The 26,529-nt window shown below is 40.4% G+C and overlaps 1 protein-coding gene across 5 annotated transcripts in view; it reads left to right on the top strand.

The window, feature by feature from the left end:
• The window catches only part of Kiaa0825 (KIAA0825 ortholog), a 432,213-nt gene that overhangs the window by 182,013 nt on the left and 223,671 nt on the right, over positions 1–26,529 (top strand). For 3 of the 5 annotated variants that reach the window (XM_037211082.1, XM_028891593.2, XM_037211083.1), the window contains 3 exons: positions 718–882; positions 18,201–18,425; positions 25,107–25,512. In XM_037211082.1, the coding sequence (XP_037066977.1) occupies positions 718–882; positions 18,201–18,425; positions 25,107–25,512 (796 nt within the window). The other 2 variants (XM_037211084.1, XM_037211085.1) reach the window with 2 other exon arrangements.

Genomic DNA, 26,529 nt, shown 5'->3' with positions numbered 1-26,529 from the left:
TTATATTAATTGAAGATATTAAAAATATTAAGAGACATGAGTTGATACTATCTTTAAATCAATACATATTTTTCTTTATTATGACTCAGCTGTATATTATATAAGAAAAATAAGGATTATTTCTCAGGTCCACGTACCATATTAATTCAGTGATGCCTGGTCCTCTGATTAGTGATCTTTAAAGGAAGCCATAATGGAGGCAGAGGAAGGGTGATAAGGTCAATTAAAATAACTCATAAAGTTTAATCGAGGAACTAATTGAAAAGTTGTTTCATTCTGAAATGATAGTGTCAATATATTTAGGAAACACAATTTGTTTTTCACAATTAATTACATAATTCAAAGAACAAGTGAATTTTTTATTGTACACTTTTAGTTTTCTAAGTTATCTAGATTTTTAAAATATGTCTTGAATGTGCATAATTTTTAAATGAGAAATATAGACAAAAATATTTCCTTAAAGGAAAAAATAATTATGACATACAGGACAGTTGACCTCACCTCTTGAAATGATGCCATCATGGTCCTTCTCATAGATGTCTTTTCAGTAGCTACCCACAGATACACCTGAAGCTGTGAAGTTGAATGACTGTAGCCCTCAGAGACTGTGGAGTTTCTGAAGTGAAAATAGTAGGTGTGTGCCCTAGGACAGTGCTGGAGGAAGCGATGAGAATGTGGTCACAGCCACTGATTCCCCACATTTCCACTCTTTTCCAGAACAAGCTACTGGCACAGAAAAGGACCAGCAGGGAGGCTGCAGTGTGGTGGAAGCCATCTTTAAAGTTCTATACCACTGTCACTTGTCTCCACAAACATTTGGGAATGTTTTCCTGAGCTACATGGAAGAAGAACAGCTCTGGGACTCTTTATACAACATTCCAGGTATGAGAAACTTACCATTGAGACGACAAGTGCTTTATTAGTCCTTACATTGTTTTTGTATGTGTTTTCAAAGTTTGATAGATTCCAGTTTTTCTGACTCTTTTGTATAAGTTTCCATGCATCTTTTTATTCTAAGGGTTTCTATTCAGAACCATGAACCGCTTATCTCCTGTCAAATGTGATGTACTTGGGATAAGGTGGAGAGAGGCGAAGGGAAAATTATCAAATGTATGTTCTCTTTTCTGATTTTAAGGAAATTTCCTGTCATAACACTTTGATTTGTATTAAGCATGCATTATGTTTTGCTGTTTAACATATAAGGTATTAGTAAGATATGACAAATATTTTGTCATACTTTGGTCCATGTATTCTATAAACTAATTGTCCTGACTTGGCATAAGCTAGAGGCATTTGGGGAGAGGGACCCTCTGTTGAGAAAATTCTACCTGTAGGCAAGTTTGTAGGCCTTTTTCTTTCTTTCTTTTTAATTTAAAATAGATTTTTGTACAATATATTCTAAGTCACAGTTCCCCCACCCCAGCCCCTCCCAGAGCCTCCCCACCTCCCCACCTCCCCACCCTCACAACTCCATGCCTTCTTTCTCTCTTTAGAAAACAAACAGGCAAAAACAAACAAACCATAACAGAACAAAACAGACAGAGAAAAGGAAAACAAGAACAAGGAAAGAGCATGAGAAGCACATGTACACACTGAGACACACTCTTGCACATATACACACACACATACACACACACAAATGCACATGTGTGCACACACAGGAAACCCATAAAAACACAAAATCAGAAACCATAATATATAAGTGAAATATCTGTAGGGTGAAAGATAATGCTCAAACTATAACAAGACAAAATATCTCCCCAAATACTATTGAGTTTGTTACGAGTTGGCCATGGTTTGAGTTGAGTGTGGTTTGTATACCGGGAGAAACTCCATTGGAGAACACTAAGTTTTCCTTTGCAAGCAGTTGCCAATTGCAGATAACTTCCGGGTTAGGGATGGAGATCTGTCCACTGCCCTGTTAGCACTGTGTCCCCATCTGTCCTGGAAGCATGCAGAGCCTGTGCATGCTGCCACTGTCTCTGAGTTCATCTGTGTGTCAGTCCGATAGTGTCAGGAAGGCATTGCTTCCTTGGTGTCTTCCATCGCCACTGGCTCTTACAGTCTTTTTTCCTCAGTCCTGAGGGGAGGATTTTGATGAGGATGTACCATTTAGGACTGGGTGTTTCAAGGTTTGTCACCCTCAGAATATTTTCTGGGTGTGGGTCTCTGTATTTATTCCCTTTTACTGCAGGTGGAAGCTACTCTAATGATGGCTAAGCAAGACACTGATCTATGACTATAGCAGAGTGTCATTATATGGCTGCACATCTTTAGCAGAGCAATAGTTTCTAGGCCATGGCCTATCTAGTCCCAGGTTTATGGCCACCTGAGCATTGCCAGGTTTGGGTTCCATCTCATGGAGTAAGCCTTAAAGAGTAGGGCATTTTCTTGATTGATGATAGATGTAGGAGGGCCCGGTGTGTGGTGCCACCTGAGGGCAAGTATTCCTGGTTGTGTAAGAAAGCAGGCTGAGCAAGATGAAGAAAAAGCCAGTAGCGTGCTCCTCCACAGTTCCTGCTTCAGCTCTTGACTCTAGGTTCCTACCATGCTTGGGTAACTGTCTTGACGTTATCAGGACAGAATAGTACCTGAAAGTGTAAGATGAAAGAAATACTTCTCCAAGTTGCTTTTGGTCATGGTGATTTATCACAGCAATAGAAAGCTAACTAGGAAACTAATAGACAAAACTATCAGTCATCTTTCTTTAGATAATGGGCATTTGTTATTATGAAAGAAATACTTTTGTCTTCAAAGTTATCATGCCTTCTCATTCCTTTGTTAAAAATATGTTTTTTTAAAAAAATTACAAAAAACAAACAAAAAACAAACAAACAAACAAAAAAAAACCACTAGCCGGGCAGTGATGGTGCACGCCTTTAATCCCAGCACTCGGGAGGCAGAGCCAGGTGGATCTCTGTGAGTTCGAGGCCAGCCTGGGCTACCAAGTGAGTTCCAGGAAAGGTGCAAAGCTACATAGAGAAACGCTGTCTCGAAAAAAAAAAAAAATTACTGCTGTGTATATGTGCTTGTGTGTTCTTATGTGTGTGTGCATGCATATATGCCACTGTATGTATGCATATATGCTACAGCATGTGTGTATATGTGTATGTGTGTATGTTTGTTAACATGTGCATGCATGTATGCCACAGTGTATGTGTGTGCGTGCATATGTTCCACAGTGTGTGTGTACGTGCCTATATGCCACAGTGTATATGTGTGTGTTGTGTGTGTGCATATATGCCAATGTGTGTGTGTGGGGTGGTGGTCAGAGAACATCTTTGAGGGTTGATTCCTTCATTTTAAGACAGGCTTTCCCTTGTTTTCTACTATGGTGCCATATACTGCAGCCTATTTGCCTCTCAAGCTTCCAGATGATTCTTCCATGTCTCTGCCTCTCTCCTTACATATAAATGCTGGAATTCCAGACATGTGCTGCCATGTTATGATTTCATATAGGTTCTGAGCATTGAAGAAACAAACTCTTTGCTGTCAGGCTTCCATGGTTAGCATTTTCACCCTGGGATGACAATAACGTGCTTTTCCACATGTGTCCTGCCTTCCTGCACCAAAGCAGGATGTTAACGTCCAGATGCTGTAATCTGAGGTGTTCATAGCACGCTCACCTTCAGACCAGACAAAGACTTGCACATTGTTTCATCCTTAGTATCCCACCTTTAAACACCCATATTTAATGTCTTTGAGAGAAAGGGGTGAGAACTTGGAGGTAATTGTCATTGTCTTTTCCCTCCACTGCTCTTTACATCAGTTACGTTTTTTGCTCAGTCTGTGTGCTTTCTTACACACTGCTTTGGTATTATTGTCCCTATTTCTCAGGCTCTGGGTGGAATAGCTGACCGGCTCAGAGTCATGGTGTTCCTGATCTTCCTGGACGTTCTGACTGTTCCACATATCACTTTAATCTCACTTTACTGTTCTGAAGTTAGTAGTTTTCATTTTCCCTGGTCATTATCCTTCTGACATTGATCTAGATAACTTCATATAATGGTTTCAAAAAACAGAATCTATTTATGTGACGATTCTGTGACAATTATCCTTTTTAAAGTCATATCTCTTACTTCTCCTGCATTCTCTCACTGCTTTCTTTTTCTCCAGAAGACAGGCAGATTTCTTAGTACAGCACTAATGTAGGACTACTCTACTTCGAATTTGGTCATTAAGGAACAGAAATTAAACAACCCTTAAACTCACCACCCTGCTGCTTTAGCGCTTTTTGAATTCTCTCAAAAGATTGTAATCAGTTAGCCTTAGACTTCAAACACTCCTTCTTCTTCAAGTGTTAAGTCCTTGATCCATTATTCGTGACATGAAACTGTACTGACATGGAGTGATAAGGTCGACTTAATGTGCTGGTTCACATGGGAACGAGTGACTGTGTGCTTTGCTCTGCATTTGCGTGTTCTTTACACGCACATTTGTGGAGCTCAGAGCTCACACCTTTTCATTTCGCTCCCCAAAATTTCAGAAGTTTTTCTGTGCTTCTGTTGCTAATTGTGGTTATTTATGACATGCTAAAAAGATAATATTCATGTTCATGACAAAAGTGATCTTGATTCTATGACTTCTGTTTAACTTGAAAATATAACACATTAGAAGTTAATATATCCATTTTCTTCAGGGATCTGCCTCTCAGAGGTCGCCTGTACTCCAGTAACTGGTCTTACACCCATGTAAATACAGGCATCACTAAGTGGACTCAGTGAGATGTTTCTTTAAAAAAAAAGAGCATGAAGTTGGCAGAGAAAAGTGGTGGTGGAAGGGATAGAGGGAGAATTAAAGGGAGGTGGAATGAGGAGCAGACTTGATGAAAACATAGTCTATGCGTGTATGATATTCTCAAATAGAAAAGGAAACACAGTTGAAACATAACATGACCTTGCTTTTGCATTGGCCAATCCTGGGTCCCTACTTGTGCATATATAATTGACCTACCTACATCAACTTACTAGTACATTATTTTAAAATTTCACCGTGTATTTTTCCTTCTGATAAGGCTGTAAAGGATTTCAGCATAGCTCACTCAGACAAATCACAGTCATTCTCACTTCAGTATAGAATAACAAAGCAGTCATCACTGACATCATCTCAGTGCTGAGTAAACCTGGGAAGAAGAAGACTCTCAGAGACCTCAGGGCCATCTCAGTATGATGGACAGAATCAAATAAAAAAAAAAATCTCCTGACTGATAGTCCATGTGACTTCACTGTAATTTTTTTTTCTGTTAAAGTTTGACATGTGTTTATTGCACATGATTTGAACATGAAATACAAGATCTATTTTATAATTAGAAATTCAACATTTAGTTCCTTAGAAAGAACATGAGCTAGGGAGAGAAAACAAGAATGACAATACTTGAGGAGAACAGCCACAGCTCTGCTCCAGACCACTTGGCCTGGGCTGGCAGAAATAAACCAGGAGCGCAGGCGCCAGATGGTTGGGGACCATTGTGGTTAGGAAGTGCAGGGTGGCAAAATGGGAGAGAGAGAGGCAGAGTGGTTTATGTGCTGGGGAGAGAGGTAGATCTGACGAAGGAGGGTTGATGTAGGTGGTCTGCTTGTTACCTGTGGCCATGGTGATGTCTGGGCTGCTGGCAAGGGCCATGTCTTGGTCCATGGCCCTTATGCATCAGTGGTGGTCTGTGTAGATGTCTATGGCTTCTCTTACCATCCAGGGCCCTGCGGACACCCAGAGTATGGCCTACCATCTGTGACCATGTAGGTGTCTGAGGAATGTGCCCCCATAGGAGCCATGCTGATCTAAGAATCCTACACTGCCACCTGGGACCAGGATGACAGCCGGCTTGTACTGCTCCTGGAGGCCATGTCTGGGTCCATGGCCCTGCTGCAGCCAAGCTCTTTGTTGATGTCAGTGGCTCTTGTTGCCACCCAGGGCTGTGCAGAGGCTAGAAGTCTGGTCTGACATCTGAGGCTATATTGGTTTTTGAGTATCTAGCTGCTACTGGGTGGCCCGTGCCACAACTTGGGGCCATGGTGACATCCAGACCCCAACTGCGAACAAGGGCCATGTCTGGGTTCATGGTCCTACAGCCTGTGTTGATGTTTATGGCCTGTGTTCCCACCACATGGATGTCCAGGTCTGGGCCACCACCTTTCCCATGTTTGTGGCCAATGGCCATGCCACTACTAGGTCCATACAGACTTGAGTGACATGCACTGCCACCCTAGTACATGGTATCATATGGGCCTGAGCTGCACCCAGGGCCTTGTCTGAGTCCGTGATTCTGCTGCAACCTAGGTCTGTACTGATGTCTGTGTCTCCTGTTACAACCAAAGACAGTGAGGATCGGGCTATACACAGTTGACTCCACCCCTCGGGGGATGCAGCACTCGGGAGAGCTGGCCTTGCACGTCACCTGGGCAGCACAGAAGGTCTGACCCTGTCGATGGAGCTGAAGGAGAGCCGACCCCACCCTCCCCCTCATATGCCATGTGGTAGCATGGGTGAGGGAAAGATGCCCCCCCCCCCCCCCCTTGCCCCTTGCCACCTATGTCAGGCAGGAGAGCTGGCCCCAGGATCATGAGAGTGGGAAAGCTGGTCCTGCCCCTCACCAACTGCAGCACTGAGTAGAGCTGGCGCTGGTGGTGTGGGTGCTTGTGAGCCAGACCTCAAGGCCTGAGAGCAGTACTGACTCTGCTCTTTGCTGCCTGCAGCACTGGGTGGGCTGGCTGAGGCAGTGCTGCAGAGCTTGCTTGGGTGGTGACAATGAGGGGATGCTGTAGGCTGACCAGCCCAGCTACCCCCCAGGCCTAGGACCCACCCCAACATCCACCCCATCTATGAACTGCTAGAGTATGTTAAGGGGCTGGACGTGCAGATCCAAAGCTACAGGGTCTCCATGACACAGAACAACAACAGGATATCCAAGAGGGGTCCCCGTGAGAGCCCAGTATCAATATTACAGCAGAAGCCAGAGGTCTCCAACCAGACCAATGGCTCATTGCAATGAACACTTGCAAGTAAAGATGTGTGGACTGAAGGGTAAACTGTGTGACCCACTGGGCCACACTGGAGCTTACACACCAAGAGTTTTTGTGTTTTGTTTGTTTTGCTTTTTGTTTGTTTATTGTTTGGTTTCGGTTTGTCTTTTAAATTTTGTTTTATTGGGGAGGGGGATTGCAAGGACAGAGGGTAGATACAGATGGACAAGGAGATGAATGGGATCAGGATGTATGATGTGATCCACAAAGAATCAATAAAAAGTTAATAAATAAATAAATACTCATGTATAGGTTTTTGTGTAAATATATGTCTTCATAACTTTTACCATATATATTGGAATGGAATTTATGGGTAATAAAGTAAACTTATGCTTAATTATTGAGGAACTGCCATAGTATCGTCCAAAGTAACTACCTCATTTATATTTCTGCCAGATGGGTGTGGGGATTCTAATTTCTCCACATCTTTGATAACTCCTCATTATTTCTTGACTTTCTGATTATAGTCACTCAGGTATATTTGAATGAATTTCATTTTATTAAAAAATTTTAATGCCATATTCTTTATTGTGTAGGTGTGTGTGTGTGTGTGTGTGTGTGTGTGTGTGTGTGTGTGTGTATGTGTGTGTGTACCATGGAGTGGAAGTCAGAGGACAACTTTGTGGAGTCAGTTCTCTCCCTCCATCTTTCTGGGTTCAAACTCAAGACTCTCCTTGTCTGGCATGGCTAGCACCTTTACTCACTGAGCCATTGTGCTGGCACGTTTATTTTAGTTAAAATTTGCAGTGTTGGTACTCAAACCAAGAGGGCAGTGTGTGTGAGGCAGGCTTCCACTGAGTGCTGGGATCAGAGATGTGCACCACCACAGGTGGTTGGTACTCTGGAAACCTCACCATGGTTCCCAGTGGTCACTAGAGAAAAAGCTAACTAGTTGTTTAACATTGTTGGCTTAAACATTGACTAATATGGAGGTAAAACAACCCTTGGTTCTGTAGGACAGCTCAGCTAGTAACGACACCGACGACAAGCCAGGTGACCGGAGTTCTAGCCCTGGAGCCCAGAAGCGGGAGGAGAAACCCGGCTTCTGCAACTTCTCCTCTAACCTCTACACACGCACCTAGGAGGACACACACACACACACACACACACACACACACACACACACACACACACACACATACACACACACATACACACACACATACACACACATACACACATACACACACATACACACATACACACACATACACACACACACATACACACACACATACACACACACACACACACACACACACACACACACAGAGAGAGAGAGAGAGAGAGAGAGAGAGAGAGAGAGAGAGAGAGAGAGGAAATTTAAAATTTTTAACTAAAACAAACCAAAGTCTTTCTTTGCTTTAGTTAGCATTGGTTGTATAAATTTAAAACAGCCAGAAGGTTTACTGGATAAAAGTCATATTTGTAGACTGAGGTCAAGGTGAGGGAGACTAGAAGCATAGTATTCCCATTCTTCATTTAAAATGTTGATATACTTGTTATTATGGATTTTGAAAATTAGTTTTGAACTGCATATAGTGGCACAAGCTAGTAATCCTAGCACTTGGGAAGCAGAGGTGGGAAGATTATGAGTTCAAGGACATCGGCAACTACTTAGCAAGTCTGAGGGTGGCCTAATATGAGACTCTGTCATCCAAAAATTCATTTTGACTTTACATGTATCAGATTATCAAACTGTACCATATATATATGTATATAAAAATATAATTTTTAAATGAATAAAATATTGATTGAGATTAAAATAATTAAGAAAGACATTACTCATTTTAAAAGATTATGATAGAAATGTTAGATGCCTAATGCTGATATCTGAACAGCAACTACTCTTTATAAGAGGTAGATTTTGTGACAATTACCAAATCAAATCATCTGCAATAGAACAAATAAAACTGTCATCAGAACATAATCATGGCAGTGGTGATATTTTGTTTGTGCTCTAACAAATAAAGCTTGCCTAGAGATGAGAGTGTGGAGCTAGCCACTAATTAGCCATCGAGGCCAGGCAGTAGTAGCACACACCTTTAATCCCAGCATTAGGGAGCTGGAGACAGGAAGTGAGATGTCTGGTCAAAGAAAGGAATGTAAGACAGGAGGAGACAGGAGCTCAGTCCTCGGCTGAGGAGCTGGGGAGGTGAGAGGTGGCTGCGGCTTGTGCCTTTGTCTCCCTGATCTTTCAGCATTTACCGATATCTGGCTCCAGGTTTTTATTAATAAGACCAATTAGAATTCACAGTACACACAGCAGCCAGTTCTTAAGACAATGCCAAAACTGGTTTGTAACTAAGGAAACTGTTGTCAACAATGCCCTGAAACTGTACGGACCCGATAAGCATTGCTCGGTTGGCTCTTGGGGCAGCGCCAGCCTTTGCTTTCTGAGTCACTTCGCCAAACCCTCAGGGCTGGTGGGAAGCTCTCAGTGAAGTATCAGAATTTCCAGATTTACCTGGAGCTCATCTTTCTCAGCTCCACAGATCCTTTGTAAGAGCTCTTTAGAATGCACACATAGCTTGATTCTTTCTCGTTACTGATGTTGGTTTGCAGAGGCCTGCCTTTTTATCCCGCCCAGTGATGTTCTTCATTACGCATTTCAGAAGTTTAAGACTATCTCTGTCTACATTGTATTCTTTTATCTGAGCCTCGTGTTTGGACAACTGTGGTATGTCTCTAGTAGTACTGTGTCTTTAGAAAATTTTAAACGTCTCTTGTGTGTGTGCTTGTGACATAATCCAAGAGCTCGATCAGATTCATTTTCTCTGCCAGTTAAAGAATCAAAGAGCATGAAAAGTCTGAGGTGCACCAGATAGCAGCAGAGAAATCTCAAGCACTGGGGACAGAACTAGGCATTGAGGAAAGGCAGAAAACACACCCCTGCAGCATACACAGGGAGAAAAAGACCCTCTGCAAAGCATAGGGGGCACCATGAAGCCAAAACCTCCAGTCTCTTCACAGACTGGGGTTTAAAGAGTTTTCCTCACCTACTCTAGGGTTGCTCTGCTGAAGAAAGCTGGGGTGGTTGAGTGGCCCAGCACCATGGTGCAACATGTCCTGATCCAGTCCTGAACTCCTTGAATGGGTCTGTCAACAAGGGGTCTGCTTGTGGGGGACAAAGGATGCCAGGCTGTTGCCTAAGTCCGGAAGTTGAGGAAGAAGTTGTCCATCTTGGAGATTTGCCACCTTTTTGTTATCTAGCCATGGTCCCTCTCACTATCCGTCTGCCTGCCAGGGAGTCTGTCTGTCTGACTCCCAGTCTCACTTGTGTGTATGTGTGTGCATGGCTGTAAGTATGTATGTCTGTATGTATGTCTGTATGTATATATATACACACACACAGACATGCTGGTGCAACCATGTACAGAGGCCAGGCATGTATGTTCAGTGCCTACTCTGGTCACTCCCTGGCTTATTCCTGGGATATAAAGTCTGACAGTAAATCTGGAACTCACTGCTTTCTTGACTAGGTGACCAGCAGACCCCAATGACGCTCCTGTCTCTGTGTCCCGTGCCCAGGACAATGTTAGAACCACACATAGCCACTTCCTGACTTTTACATGGATTTTGAGGCTCTGAACTGAGGACCTCATGAATTTACAACAAGTATTATTACCCACTGATATATCATCCCCAGTCCCAAATACTTTATGTACAATGGAATGCACCCATTTTCAGTGAAAAGTTCAGTAATTTTGACCAACGTAGAAACTGTGTGTCAACCACAGCAATGGAGACGTCATGTTCAAGTCCTTTCACACACAGGTGTCCTTACATTCAGCTCAATGTTAAGTAATTACCTCTGGGTGATACTTAGATCCTTACCTGGAAGATGACACTATTGGTTTTGTGTCATGGGGATCACTTTGGACATTTTCAGAATCTTGCACCATTTGAAATCTGTGAAGGTGTGCAAAAGCACCTTGTTTCTGTTGGGTGCACTATGCTCTGTTGACTCTATCTCTACTCATTGCTGGTCAGCATCCCCGAGTATCTCACTGGTGCTCTCTGTTTTGCCCTGTGTCACCAGCCTGCATGGATACCTGGGTTATTTCCAGTTTGGGGCTACTGTGAAGAAAGCTTTATGTGAGCATGTTTCATTTCCCTTTGGTAACTGCTCAGAAGAGGAAATGGTGGATTATATGATAGAGTCCATGTTTAACAGCCTGAGAGATTGCTAACTTGCTTTAGAGGAATCATAGCTTTTCATGTTCCCACAGATGTATGACAATTACATTCACATCTATGTCAGTACTTAGAATTACCTATTTTTAAATTTTAGTCATATTAGGGGAAATGTGCTGTTACATAGTATCATGTAATTTAATTTACACTATATCCTTACTAATGATATGTAATAGTTTTTCTGTTATTAAGGGACATTCAAAATCATTCTTCTGTAAGATATTTGTTCAGTATTTGTCTGTTTACTTCGTTTAGTGGTTTGGCTGGTCACTTTAAAGAACTCTTGATATCCTGTCTATAAGTTACTTGTTTTGATTTTTTTCCCTAATATATAAAAAAACTTCGTTTTTCATTCCCCCCTTTCTTTTCTATTATTTTTATTATTTATTATTTCTTTTTTGTTAGACTAAATTATTGTACAAAATAATGAGTTTTGCTTGGCATTTTCATATTTATATATCTTGTATTTTTATCATATTCATCTTTGCATTCTAATTTCTCATCCCCTATTTAAGTTTCTTTTTTTCTTTCTTTCTTTCTTTTTTCTTTTTCTTTTCTTTTTTTCTTTTTTTTGGTTTTTTCAAGACAGGGTTTCTCTGTGTAGCTCTGCGCCTTTCCTGGAACTCACTCTGTAACCCAGGCTGGCCTCAAACTCACAGAGATCCACCTGGCTCTGCCTCCCGAGTGCTGGGATTAAAGGCATGCACCGCCGCCGCCACCACCACCTGGCCCCTGTTTCAGTTTCTTAACAAGATCTTTGCTGGGGAGATGTATAGTATATCCAGTATACTGTGTGATGTATACTCTGCTCTGTATACTGTATGATGCATACTATGTACTCTATAATGCATGATGTATCCTATGTGATGTATCCTATATTATGTATATTGTATGATGTATCCTGTATCCCATATACTATATCCCTATGTACTCTATTATATATACTGTGTATTACATACTATATGATGTGTCCTGTATCCTGTATACTGATTCCTATATACTATATCCTGTATACTCTATGATGTATACTGTGTAGTGCATATTATATGATGTATCCTGTATACTGTAGGTGGAAGTTCTGTGTCCCACCAGCAACTCCCAAATACCCAGCAACCACTTCCCAAATAATTGACTTGGAAGCTTAATATTACTTATAAATGCTTGGCTGTTAGCTTAGGCTTATTACTAACTAGCTCTTACACTTAAATTATCCCATAATTCTTATCTATGTTTAGCCACGTGGCTTGGTACCTTTTCTCAATATGGCTTTCTCATCTTGCTTCCTCTGTGTCTGGTAGACTCCTGACTCTACCCTTCTCCTTCCCAGCATTCTCAGTTTGACTTTCCTACCTAACTTCCTGACCAGCTACTGGCCAATCAGCATTTTATTAAACCAATTTAAATGAAAAATCTTTACAGTGTACAAGAGAATTATTCTATAACAGTATACTGTATACTGTGTACTGATTCCTGCATTGTATATAATGTATATTACATACTGGATACTATATGATGTATCCTGTATACTGTGTACTGATTCCTATATACTATATCATGTATACTCTATGATGTATACTGTATATTGCATACTATATGATGTATCCTGTATCCTTATACTGATTCCCATATACTGCATAATGTATACTGGATACTATATGATGTATACTATATACTGTATCTTTGCCGAATTACTTATACATGTTTCATCATATTATCTGATTCATCAGTTTCCTAATTTTAAAACATTGAGTTTCATTATATACAGATTTAAATGTATGATTTCTATCATCTATAGTTTTAAAACACCCAAGAAACTCTAATTTTCTAAGTAAAGAAAGTATTATAACATTTTGATGGGATTTTCACTAATGTTGTTACTTTTGACCCTCTAGTTACTTAGATATTAGCAAGAAACCTTGTTTTAAATGGCACCCTGTTTGCAATTTGCAAAATTAAAGGCTCTTTTAGTGGTGTATAGTCATTTCACATAATACTGTGTTTCAAAAGGAAACTTGTTGCTGTTTATAATTTGGAGTTCTTTGTTCTCAATATATATCTCTGCCAATATAGAGTTACAAAGTCTTTCCCCATAGCCTGCTTGTTTATATCAATGCTTTTTACCTAGAAACACATTCAAGTAAGTGTACTGTGCATTGCTTTTATAAAGCTGAATTAGGTTGTCCTTGATTATACAGAACATCTTTCTTGAAGGTAGCACAAAAACCTCTTAATTACTTTTGTTCTTATTCTTTCAAATTATAGAAAAAAATTAAAGATTTTTTTATTAAGAAATTTTTTTCATTAATTTTACACACCAATCAAAGATTCCCCCCTCTTCCCTCCTCCAATTCCCCCAGCCTCCCCCTCCCAATCCATCCTCTACTCCCATCCACAAGAAAGCAAGGCCTCCCATGGGGAGGCACATCCAGTAGAGGCAAGTCCAAACCCTTCCCCCTGCCTCAAGGCTGCACAAGGTGTCCCATCATAGGCAGTGGGCTCCAAAAAGCCTGCTCATGCAACAGAGATAGATTCTGATTCTACCGCCAGGGGGCCTCCCAAGCAGATCAAGCTGTCTCACCATGCAGAGGGCCTAGGCCAGTCCCATGCAGGCTCCACAGCCATTGATCCAACTTTCATGAGTCCCCTCTATTTTGGTTTGGTTTGGTCGTCCCTGCCTGTTTCCCCATCATGATCCTGATGCACTTGCTCATAGAATCCATCTTCTCCCTCTCTGACTGGACTCCTGGAGCTCTGTCTGGTGATTGGCTGTGGATCTCTGCATCTGCCTCCATCAGTCATTGGAGAAAAGCTCTGTGATGACAGTTAGGGTATTCACCAGTCTGATCCCTGGGCCAAGCCAGTTCAGTTCAGACACCCTCTTCACTATTGCTAGTAGTCCAGGCTGGGGTCATTCTTGGGGATTCCTGGCAACTTCCCTAGCACTGGGTTTCTCTTTATCCTCATGACATCTCTCTCTATCATGGTATCTCTTTCATTGCTTTCCTTCTCCCTCCCTATTCCAGTTCAAACATCCCATTCCCTTATGTTTTCATTCCCTAACCCCTACACTCCATTGCCCACCCTTCACCCCCAGTTTACTCATGGAGATCTCAACTATTTCCACTTTCCAGGGCAGTCCATGCATCCCTTTTTGGGTGTCCCATGTTAGTTAGCTTCTCTGGTGTTGTGGGTTGTTGCCTGATTACCCTTTGCTTTATGTCTAGTATCCACTTATGAGTGGGGACATAACGTGTTTGTCCTTCTGAGTCTGGGTTACTTCACTCGGGATATTTTCTAGTTCCATCCATTTGCCTGCAAATTTCATGATGCCATTGTTTTTCTCTGCTGAGAAAATGTGGTACATATACACAAACATCATTGTGTATATGTACCACATTTTCTTAATCCATTCTTCAGTTGAGGGGCATCTAGGTTGTTTCCAGGTTCTGGCTATTATGAATAGTGCTGCTATGAACATAGTTGAACATGTGTCCTTGTGGTATGATTGAGCAGCATGCATCCTGTGTCGGGCATATATAGACGAGCACAGAGACCGTTCGCACATGACAGGACAGCCTACAGAATGGGAAAAGATTTTCACCAACCTCACATCTGACAGAGGGCTGGTTTCCAAAATATATAAAGAACTCAAGAAACTAGACATCAAAATAACAAACAATCCAATTTAAAAAAAAAAATGGGCTATAGAGCTAAACAGAATTCTCAAAGGAAGAATTTCAAATGGCCAAAAGACATTTAAGGAATTGCTCAGCATCCTTAATTATCAGGTTGATGCAAATCAAAACAACTCTGAGATACCATCTTACACCTGTCAGAATGGCTAAGATCAAAAGCACTGCAGACAACTTATGCTGGAGAGGATGTGAGCAAGAGGAACACTCCTCCACTGGTGGTGTGAGTGCAAACTGGTACAGCCACTTTGGAAATCAGTATGGTGGTTTCTCAGAAAATTGGGAATTGATCCACCTCAAGACCCAGCTATGGAATGCTCAATCATACAACAAGGACACATGCTCAACTATGTTCATAGCAGCATTTTTTGTGATATTTTACTTTTAAGTGCATTGGTGTTTGGCCATGGTTGCCAGGTCCCCTGAAACTGGAGTTACAGACAGGTCTGAGCTGATAAGTAGATGGTGGGAATTGAACTCAGGTCCTCTGGAAGAGCACTCAGTGCTCTTAACTACTAAGCCATCTCTTCAGGCCTGAAATTATAGACGAAAATTTAAGTAATAAAGTTTCTTTTGTTTTGTATGCTCTACCATCTTTGAAGTGAACACATTTTAAAGATTATTCCTATAAATATTGAAAAGCATTTGTCATCTTAGCCCAAATACCATTGCACCTAAACTCTGGTTTTTATGCCTCTTGGAGCCAAGCTCTTCTGTGGGCCTGCAGCTCACCTGACTTAACAGCCACCATTCAGCTTCCTTCAAAGACTTCCTGTGTGTTATGCCAGAAGGAAAGCAATGGGGCTACAGTTTTGTTGATTGTTTATGAACTTGGCCGAGAAATATTTGCTCTTTTCTTCTTTAAAGACTTAATAAAGTCATAAAAAGGAAGACTATAAATATCTTCTGGTCTACTCTTCTCTCAGTGTTTGTAGATATGAACAGAAACTGTTCCCGTATTAAATAGTTTTCATAGGTTAGTATAGATTTGAAGTAATATAAAATTAGATGATGATAAATTCTTTAAATTATAGGATCCAACCCAAGTTTTATGTTTCTTTGCTTTTGTTTCAGTTAATTTAATATTAAATTTAACATTATTTATGACAGAAAAATCAAATTAGAAATTATTATTGAATGATACTTTTTCTTGCTTTCCTCTCTTATGTCAGACAGAATTAATACATGGGCCTGTAGCAGCTGGAGTTGGGATGATTATGTATTTTCTCTACAATATGTCTCTTAGAAGTTTAAGTACCTACTTTTCTTTGTTTGACATTTTATTTATTGAGTGTGTGTGTGTGTGTGAGAGAGAGAGAGAGAGAGAGAGAGAGACTCATGTGGAGGTCAGAGGAGAACAGTCTCTCCTTCTGTCATGTGGGTTCCAGGGACGGACAGCACCCACTGAACCATATTGTCACCAGTCCCTTTTTGAGACAAGTTCTGTCTCTGTAGCCCAGGCTGGTCTAGAAAACTCTGTGTAAAAAAACAAGATTTTTCAACTTCACCACAGTCTTCCTGCTGCAGTCTTCCATGTGCTATAATGTCAGGTGGCACTTGATGGGGCATACCTGTCCTTGTTTACAATGTTAAAAACTAAGGTTTTGTTGACAGGAAGAGGTGATCAAGTCAGGTTAAGATTCCGAGAGCCATTACCTGATATCTGGCTTCTGTTTATTGGATCTGAGAAAGAGTGGCTGGAGGAGAAAGGGGTCTGAACAATGACAGGAGAGGCAGAGAGTGAGGGTGGTGGAGATTGCGTAAGCCTGTTTGTAGCAAGATGTCTTAGAGTCTCCTAGTGAGCATTGGCAACTGTGTTCTGAAACTAACATTGCACTTTTAAAAATCCCTCCTAGGTATTAATAATGCCAGCTAATGCTTATACAGCATTCAACCACTATTTCAGATGTGTTCCATAAATTAATTTATTTTTGAATAATTATTAGAGAGCTGTTTTCTCTGTCATTTTCCACACACGACACCTTTACTTACAAAAACGAAACCATCTTTTAAATAAAACTAAATAAAAGACTTCCTAGAATTTTCAGATAACCTCTATTTGCCCATAGATATAACCAAAGTATTTATTAGTAATTGATATGGGAAAATAGTTTCCCTATGTCTTCCAGCTAATTTGAGTTTTGAAACAAAAATAAGCAAATGAATAAATAAAACACATGTAGTTTTACCCTCAACCATTTCTATAAATAACAACATTTTGACTACCTGAGGTAATATTATGTTACAAATTAAACTATCAGTTTTGATATCTCCAGATCTTTCTTACCATGGTGGCTTAACAATAAGCCATTATTAAACATGCTAGTCACTTGAGAAATGTTTTTTAGGAATTCCACGGAAAAAGGAGCACAGATACTTTTCCTTATTGATTTAAATAACAGCCTTCATATTGTAGTCATATTAAAAATCAAAGAAGCAAACCAGATATTTTATCACATTTATTATGTGAGTCCTGTATACTCATGGTGGGAAATTACAGATAATTAAAAAGAAAGACAGAAAGGCAGGCTATAGGGTGGAAAGGAGAAGAGAAAGTAAAAAGAGAAAAAAAAGGAAGAAGCATTACTTGAGATCCCATCATCGATAACCACCATCACCATTAGACAGCCCATCTTCTTAACAGATTATGTGTGCATACATGGGCCTTTTTAAATAAAAAAGGTGCACCTTACTCTTTTCTAACTTGCATTTGTTTTTTAGCTGTGTACTATCAGGCGTTATTGTGAAGAGGAATATGAGAGCTCATTGGACGTTGAGATGGTTTCTGCTGCTACTTTATGTTCTTTACAGAGTCTCAGTTTCTTAGGATTTAGTTTCACAGAAAAGAGTGAGTCAATATTTAAGTAAAATGTTAAAGTTTTGTCGATGTTGGGCATGGTGACTCTTCTCCAGTGCTGGGCTGTAGGGTGGAAGCCCGGGACCTTTGGGTGCAAGCACTCGATAGCAAAGCTATACCAGCAGCTTAGGGATGTCAGTATTATTGAGAAGTGGTTCTCTATAAAGGTTATACAATTACTATTCCACCACAGAGGCCAACGTCAGTCCCACCACTTACCATAGTCTTAATTGATATTCTTTCATTACCAGGTAGGGGAGACTTCTCTTTCAAATGGTTTATGAGCTGATTCGCAGTTATATGATGTTCTAATTAAATTGATCTCTCCTCTTCTATAGATTTAAACCAGGTAACTGTGAAACAGTTTTCCCAGATGAACAAGGCACAGCTGGTGACCAGACTCTGCTAACCATAATATGCTCCTTGATTTTAAAGTCTCAGTGTACACGGAGTCCCAGCCAGAAGTCATCCGCTGTCTGAGACTGGCACTGATGGACGCTGTCAAGGACATTGTGCAGCAGGTTGTATCCATGATGAGATGTGGGAGAAACAGTGAGGCCGACCTAAACAAGCCCCGTGTTCCTGATCATCTGCTTCAGAGCATTCCACAAGAATGGAATTATATTCCAAGAGAATTCAGAAGGAAAGAATCAAATAAAGGTGAGCACATTAGTTCTCTGAGAAAGTGTCTCCTAAAGAAACAATCTCTTAGGCTACTCAGTTAAATAAAATTTTAAAATTTATAAGACCAATGAATGGCAATTAATTTTCATTTCAACAAATATATAGGGGGCTTCATTCTCTTTTTGCTATGAGCCACACAGACAATGGGGCTAGGAATGAAAATAACTCAAATACTCATTTTATTTTATTAGTACTTCATAATTTTTTGAAGTTTGTTTTGTTTTTGGGATTATAGTTTGATTAACACATCTCTAGAGCCTTCTCTTTCCTCTCCCCAAACTCCCCCTCTGTCCTTCCCTACCATCCTTCAAATTTACGGCCTCTTTTTTATTTTATTAATTGTTATTACATGTGTAAATATATTCATATACATATAGATTCCTAAATATAACCTGTTCAGTCTGTAGATTGCTACCTGTATGCATGTTTTCAGGATTGACCATTGGCGTTGGACAAGCACTTGGCATTGGACAAGCACTTGGCATTGGACAAGCACTTGGCATGCCCTTCCCTGGGGAAGATCTCTCCCACTTCTCCTCGGTTGTATCGTTACTTCAGAATTTTAATCTTTTGGATTTGCATTAGTAGTCACAGAAGTCAGATGACCTTTCCTTACTTTAAATCTAGATAATGATCTGTGTGCCCTCACAATCACTCTTATATAGTTTATCTGTTTTGTTTTCTTTTTCTTTACCCTACACCCATCATATTTCACTTTCTTTTCCCTTCACACACCTTCAGATGTAGCTTTTAGGTGTCAAATAGCACCTAGTTTGGTAGTTGTAAATACTTCTCTGATAGGATGTCTCTCCTCCCTGCACCTGTGGCTCTGGACTGAATCTATTGGTCTTGTTCTGAGTTTTCCTTCACCAAGTGTGCTTGCGTCATCATTTACCTCTGCATTCTCATATCATGTTACTTCTCTGTGCGAATCTTCTCTTTCTAAAATAAAATGTCTCTGCTGTTCATATTTAAAGAAGAATATTTTTCAATGCCAAGGAAAAACTTTCCACAATAAAACATTTCAGCTGGAAGCCACAGAAGTGAGTTGGCATCATTCTTTCCCATGGAGATCCGTATAGAGTAGCACTTATGCAGAGACTTCTATTACAAACGCAAGGCAGTTGTCTATGAATGGCCTTCCTAGGGATGTCCTATCAAACTGCCTTTGGATCTAGTAGAGATACTTAACTGAAGCTGGAAAATGTCCTTTTCACTGGGTTGTCTCCATTGTTGGCAGGTCTCCTTCCTTCTGGCTTTTGGATGTTCCCTTCACTCTCAGGGGTCCAGGCAGCATGGTATCACTAGCAGGCTGAACCACTTGATGAGCGCTGCTTGTTCAGTTGTTCTATTAAAATATTTTCTTTTCTAAGAAGCTTGTTGGAATTTCTCCATACCATTTGAAAGGGCTTCTAACCTAAGAATGCCCACTTTGTATATACCAGTTGTTGGGTCTTCCTTACTAATTGGTGTTTTTCATAATATTATACGTTGGTGTAGTGTTACAGTATACAGACAGTCATAAAGAGGTGTCAGTCATATGAAATAAGTGATGGGAGGAGGTGAAGCTACAGGCCATCTTGTGCCTTCTAAATGTAAATGACAACAGATAATCTTACTCCTGGTCTGTGTTCTGAAACAATTTAGGGACCACCATTCAGTACTTCTTCTCCCCTCTTTTTTTTCACTCTGTATTATAATTTTGCTTTTTCTGGTTTTTATTGCCCTCACTCAACTTCAGTTCAAAAATAATTCGTATTTACTTTGATTATTTCAAGAGAGAATCTATATTCACATAATTTTTATTACAATATCTTGTTAAAATTATTCTACTTTTTAATTTATTGTTAATCTATTATTGTTGTTAATTTATACATTAAGGTTTTTTTTTTTTACAGATATGTATGAATAAGAAAAAAACTGGATATGTGGATTTGGTACTCTCTACATTTTTAGACATTCACACGAATTCTTGAAATACATCCTCCTTAGATAAGGACACTACTGCAACCAGATGATATTTACATGTTGGGCACTCAGTCATCCGTTGACTCAGTGGACATTTATGTGTTTAAGACCACAGACATACTATACTCGTCCTCTGTCATCCATTATACTAGGAAACTAGTATAATGAGATGGGTGCAGACTCCCAGAACATACCCAGTTATGGGAAGGAACAAGTTAAACTTTTATAAAGTTCTCTCTGAAGATTGACACACTGAGGGGTTGGAGGTGGAATAGGGGATGGGAAGGAAGACATGATTCCTTCTTTAGCTTCCTGCATAGATCAATGCCATATTGTCAAAGCTGCTGTTAACAAAATTGATTCTCTCAAAAGATCCAAGTGACCCTAACATGATCATGTTGCTGTGCTGGGGATACAGCACAGAATACACGGTACTAAGGTGGAATGCTATCATGTATTTCCATGCAAATGTGAACACTTTCTCTGTCCTGTCATAAAGTGAAATAATAATTTGATCAGATTTAGAAAGAAAAAGTGTGGGAAAATCACCTGATATATGACCTCCCATGTATTTTTATTGAAAGTGAATTCCTTCTGAGTTTTATGCCATGGTTTATTAGCTTTCAGCATTAAATTGTCTTGATTAGCAAAAGATTTCAAAACTAAGCATGTAACACATGACGACAAACTCTGTTAACCCCCCAGTGTTGAAGTCTAATGGTATATGATCATATTCTTTATAACGTTGTCTAAACAATGACAAATGCTTACAGATGCATTTTTAAACACAGAATTCTAATTTATTCAAAGATAAATAGAACCTATGAGAACATCTGTCCTTAGTGTGCATGCACATGGTAGAACACAGAACCACTGCAGAGACAAACTAAATGCGTTTCCTACCTTTTCTCCATCAGCAAGTCCTGTAATATAGAGAAAATAGATGATTTAGAAAAATGAACACCACAAACTATTACCCAAGGCGTGAGACTTAAAACGCATATGGTTCTCACACATAGCTCAGCTTTTTCGTATTTGTTCCATTGTGTTTAAGAGCAAATGAGTTTAAAGGCATTAGTTTTATTTTTTTGACAGCAGTTAAGTAAAATATATTTGAGATGTTGTTTTATCAGTGGTATAAGATTTTTAATGGAAAGAATGCTTTCTGGGAAAATTTTTGTTTGGAGCATTGGCTTCAACTGAAACAATGAATTCTGGAGCAAGCAAACAGATAACACCAGAAGGAACATTCATCCAGGCCACTGTCCATGGGGAGATTCTTTTTTTTTTTTTTAAAGATTTATTTATTTATTATGTATACAGAATGTATGACCAGAAGAGGGCACCAGACCTTATTACAGATGGTTGTGAGCCATGTGGTTGCTGGGAATTGAACTCAGGACCTCTGGAAGAGCAGTCGGTGCTCTTAACCTCTAAGCCATTTCTCCAGCCCCCATGGGGAGATTCTTAAAAAGGATTCTAGTGGCAAAAATGCATGAGGTGTGATGAAAAGCTATTATTATAATTTATTTCCAAAGAACTAGAAATGTAAGTTTTATAAAACTAATATTACCAATAAAACATATCTGTACATTTTCATACTTAAGATACATATTTTCTAACCTACTTAAAAGTATACCAAATAAAGTGTCTCAATGGTCATTGGGTCTTTATCTTGCAAATATGAAAATGCAATGTTTTCCTGTTAGTTTGCAAGGACAATGAATTGAGCACATGGATGTTGGGTATTTATTGACAAGTTGCAACAACAGATTTAGTCCTGTGGTTAGGACTAAAAGGAAAAAGTCTTAATTTTGAGAACACAGCTCATTCTACAGGTGTACTGCATAGGTCTTACCTGTGTTCTTATAACGCCTTAAAAAAAAAAAAGCTAAAGCAGCCAATAAAACTAAGTGAACTGAGAACCAGATGTTTGTACCATACAGTATTAAGCTGACATTTTAAAAACAATAAAACACACTAAGTCACATGTTAACATCAACAAGTTACTGATATTTGATAGTTATAATTGAAGTACTAAAAACTAATATAAAAATATTTATTTGCCTTTCTTTCCTTTATTGTTAAATAACCATTTTACATTTTTTGTACTCAAATATGCCATGATAGTACCAGCTATGTAGACAGAAAGAAATAAATCTGGCTACCATATTGTAGTTAGCTAGCCCATAGTCTTTCATATCTGAATGGGATTATGAAAATTTGAATGGATGTCTACTCATTTAGAGACAGTTGAATGAGTTGTGGTTGTTACTAGCCCTTCTCTGTGTGCTGTTAACCCCCCATTGACTCAGCGCCTTCATGTTAGAATGGACTTGAAGCTCCTGATTGGAATTTGCCTTAAGCTTTAAAGAATAAGTTAAGGATTTGAGTTCCTGGGTCTTTACAGTTAGAAATTTCAGTACACATTCAGGTGCAAAGTTGGAATTGTTTGTTTGGGATTGTATTTAAGCTCCCTTTAGGATGTAGGGAATATAAAATAAAATCCTTTAACAACTCCCCCCCCCCCCTCTGTGTGTGTGTGTGTGTGTGTGTGGTGGTTTTTTGAGACAGGGTTTCTCTGCATAGTCCTGGATACCCTGGAACTCACTCCATAAACCAGGCTGGTCCCAAATTCACAGAGATCTGCCTCCTCTGCCTCCTGAGTACTGGGAATAAAGGTGTGTATCACCATTGCCTGGCAATAAAATCTTTTATTTTAAGTATTAAGTGTTTGCCTGCATGTATTTATGTGTACCATCTGCATGACTGGTATGCATGGAGACTGGAAGAAGGCATTAGATCCCCTGAAGCTGGAGTTGCAGGTGTTTGTGAGCCTCGATGTGGGTGCAATGAAGTAAGCGTGGGTCCTTTGCAAAAGCAACAAGTGCTCTTAACAACTGAGCCAGCTCTCCAGCCCATATATTAAAATCCTCTAAGTAAACACCCTGAAAATAGAAGAGTCATACTCAAACACATAAAGAATAAGACATTTAAAATAATTTAAGAATACAAAATGGCTTGTCATAAGGTGTTCATATTGCATTATTGGGGTACCATGTATAAGAAGAGGCTTGAACTGAGCCAGCACCCTAGGTTAGTCTTAGCAGGAAACAGGATATCAGAGCTGAGGAGGTGGGAAAATTCCTCACTAGCGATCCTCAGTTAGACATGAAGGATCAGGAAGACATTTCAAAGGGAAGGGGTAAAGAGGGAGCGAAGCCCGAGAGGCACGCGGGTAGAAGGATGATACTCCACATGGTTGCATTGAGTTAAGGGATAAAAAACAGAGACGCAGAGAAGCAGGATGCCAGCAGAGAGCTTGTCTGTGGCATTGCAACCCTGCAGGAAGGCCAAGACTATAAGTTCTGGAGTCATCTAAAGGAGTGAGTTTCAGGCTGGGGATCCAGCTCAAGAGTGCTTGCTAAGTGCATGCACTAAGCCTGGATTTGATCCCCAGCACCTCATAAAAGCAGGCTTGAAGAGAATGCTAGCAGAAAGATCCAAAGTTTGATCTCACCCTTGGCTAGATAAAGAATTTTCATCCAACCTGGGATCCATGACACCTCATCTCAAAATAAAAGAAAATCTGATAGCATAAAATTGAGTAAAGAGGCATTTTTAGCTAGGGACGAATGTGCTCCGGAAAGAAACACTGAGGGGAGCTGCATTAGTTAGTGAACGAAATGCTCCGGGAACAGAGACACACCTGGGGTGGGGTGCTCCTGGCATTCAGTTAGTGGAAACGTAAATGCTTCGGAAATGCTGCCGTGCATAGAACAGCTTCACACAACAGAGAATTAGACAGTCCTCAGATGTCCATGGTAGGAAATCGAGAAACTCTGCTTTAGGGATGGAGCCTCAGTACATCCTTCAAAGAAATGGCGCGACGCAAATGGTGTCGCGTAGATCCGTCAGACCAAAGGCCAATGACCACCAAGCAAGCACCACATTCGGGAAGTGCAGAAGAACAAGGAGCTAGCATGAGACACAAACAAGTACAGAGGAGAGAGAAACACAAACCAGTTAACTCAAGGATTCAATGAGTCGTCATTGAACCGGTCTGGCTCACAGGTGGCAGGGAGCTCTCATTCTAGGAATGGTGACAGATGCTGAGTCGGTGCATGAGATCGTTTTAGATGGCGGTGGGCACGGCAGCAAAGACCACAGAGTAGTTTCCATGAAAGAGAGAGACTCGGGTTGAGATGGGGTGGGCGCAGTGAGCCACTTTGGGTGGGATGGCTACCGAGGCCCTCCGAGGAGGTCACATGTCTGGTAAGAATGGAAGATGAGCCAGTCAGTCCTGAGAAGAGCTGGGATGCTGTGTCACAGACCAGAAGAGACAAGAAGAAAGCATTTAAAGGGTGCATGGTGTCAAAGGTCATGGGGATCTTTGCTTAGTTACCAGTGTCTCTGTACTTCAAAGATTTGATCTTAAACAATAAACATACAAATTATAATTCTAAATTTTGAATTTTCATTTTTGAAGGAAAAATCATGCTTGAAATTTGGAGACTCTCAGGTAATAGTGCAGGAGTTCCTGCTGGAGTTCTGTGGGAAAGCATTAAGCACTTGTTCATCTTAATAATTTTCTCCACAAAAGGCAGACATCCCCACACAGAGAAAGCCATGATGTGATGGCATGAGAATGCTAACAGTAATCATACCTTTTCTACCTTTTCTTCCCAGGCTTCACGAGGCTTGCTGCTCAGGCAGTATCTATTGTAATCAGCAAGTTACCTACGGTGATTGCATGCTTGCCTCCCACAATTAAATACTTCTTTTTTCTGTCTGAGAGAAAAATGTCAAAAAACTTGGCTGAATTGAAGAAAGCTGGCCTGCTTGTCTGGAACTTGATTGTAATTATATGTCGGATATTTGAGGATGGGAACACCGTGGAACATTTAACAGGTGCCTCCCTTGACAGATGGAGTAAAGAGAAAGCGGCCTTCATCTGTGTGTGTTTGGAAAGCATTCTAGGAGAGAGAAGCAGCCCTTGTCAACTGACCCAGAAGGTCATACTGAGCATTGAGCGGCAAAAACCCAACTGGTTGGAGCACCAACTTCTGAAAGCAAAGACGCTAAGCATCCACTGGTAAAGCCATGCTTGTTCCTTTTCATCAAATGATTTCTCCACACCAAAGTTACCAATACACAGCAGCAACAGACCGTTGTCAGATGGGCAGCAATGGTCATTGGGCAAAAAATAATAGGACCTTTGAGGAGCACTGAAAACGATAAGTGGGCCCCCCCAGGCCCTGGACTGTTAGGTGTCCCTTGCTGTAAAATCTGAACCCCACTGATATGCAGGAACACTATCCTGGTGCAGGTTCCATCTCAAGGTTTCTGATTAAAAGGGTGCAGCTCCACCCAGGGGAATTTAGTTTCGCTCCTTTTCAGTGTGCAACTGAGTATCCAGTGCATAGCCTGAGGCATTTTGTAAATGGAGTGGGCACAGATTGAATTAAGAAAGAATTAATGGATATAAAAGGCTTTTTATTGCTTTCTGTGTACCTGATTGTCAAAAAGGTACACATTTTTCATCTGGTAATGTAAGAATCCCAGAGGGTAACTGGGGCATATCACTCACAAGCTATAAACACACCCAGCTGTTTCAGGATGGAAATGTCACCAACAGCTAAGTGATTTGTGGTACTGCAAAGATTTTTAAGGGTCCCTGATGAATTCAAATATGTATGTAGAGTTCTCCTGTGTTGAAGTTAGTCTGTAGGTATAAAACTGCATGATATTGATAAAGGGATTCCGGGTCAGGTGGTCTCCACATCACCAAGTCAGCCCATTGCTTGAATACCCATGCACACCGCCCCCACCCTAGTTATTAAAGGTCTCTCCATGTGGCTAACAGACACTGGTGTGCTGCCTGAGATGACTAAACGTCACCTGAAATACGATTGCTTTTACTGGCAGACGGCGGTGATGAAGAGCTCAGGCTTGAGAATCAGATGAACACATAGGCATTCCTTGTAAACGAGTCATTTTATATCTTAGTCGGAATTTCAGTTTCAAGGATGATGCCAACTTGGCAGAACTGTTTTGGAAAAAAGTCACAAAATTTTCAGCATCAAATTGAGATCTAGCAAGCATCTTTTAC

Source organism: Peromyscus leucopus, chromosome 15 (genome assembly GCF_004664715.2).
Source record: "Peromyscus leucopus breed LL Stock chromosome 15, UCI_PerLeu_2.1, whole genome shotgun sequence".
Classification (NCBI taxonomy): domain Eukaryota; kingdom Metazoa; phylum Chordata; class Mammalia; order Rodentia; family Cricetidae; genus Peromyscus; species Peromyscus leucopus.
Note: the sequence above shows the minus strand (reverse complement) of the source record. Positions and strands in the feature narration are given on the sequence as shown.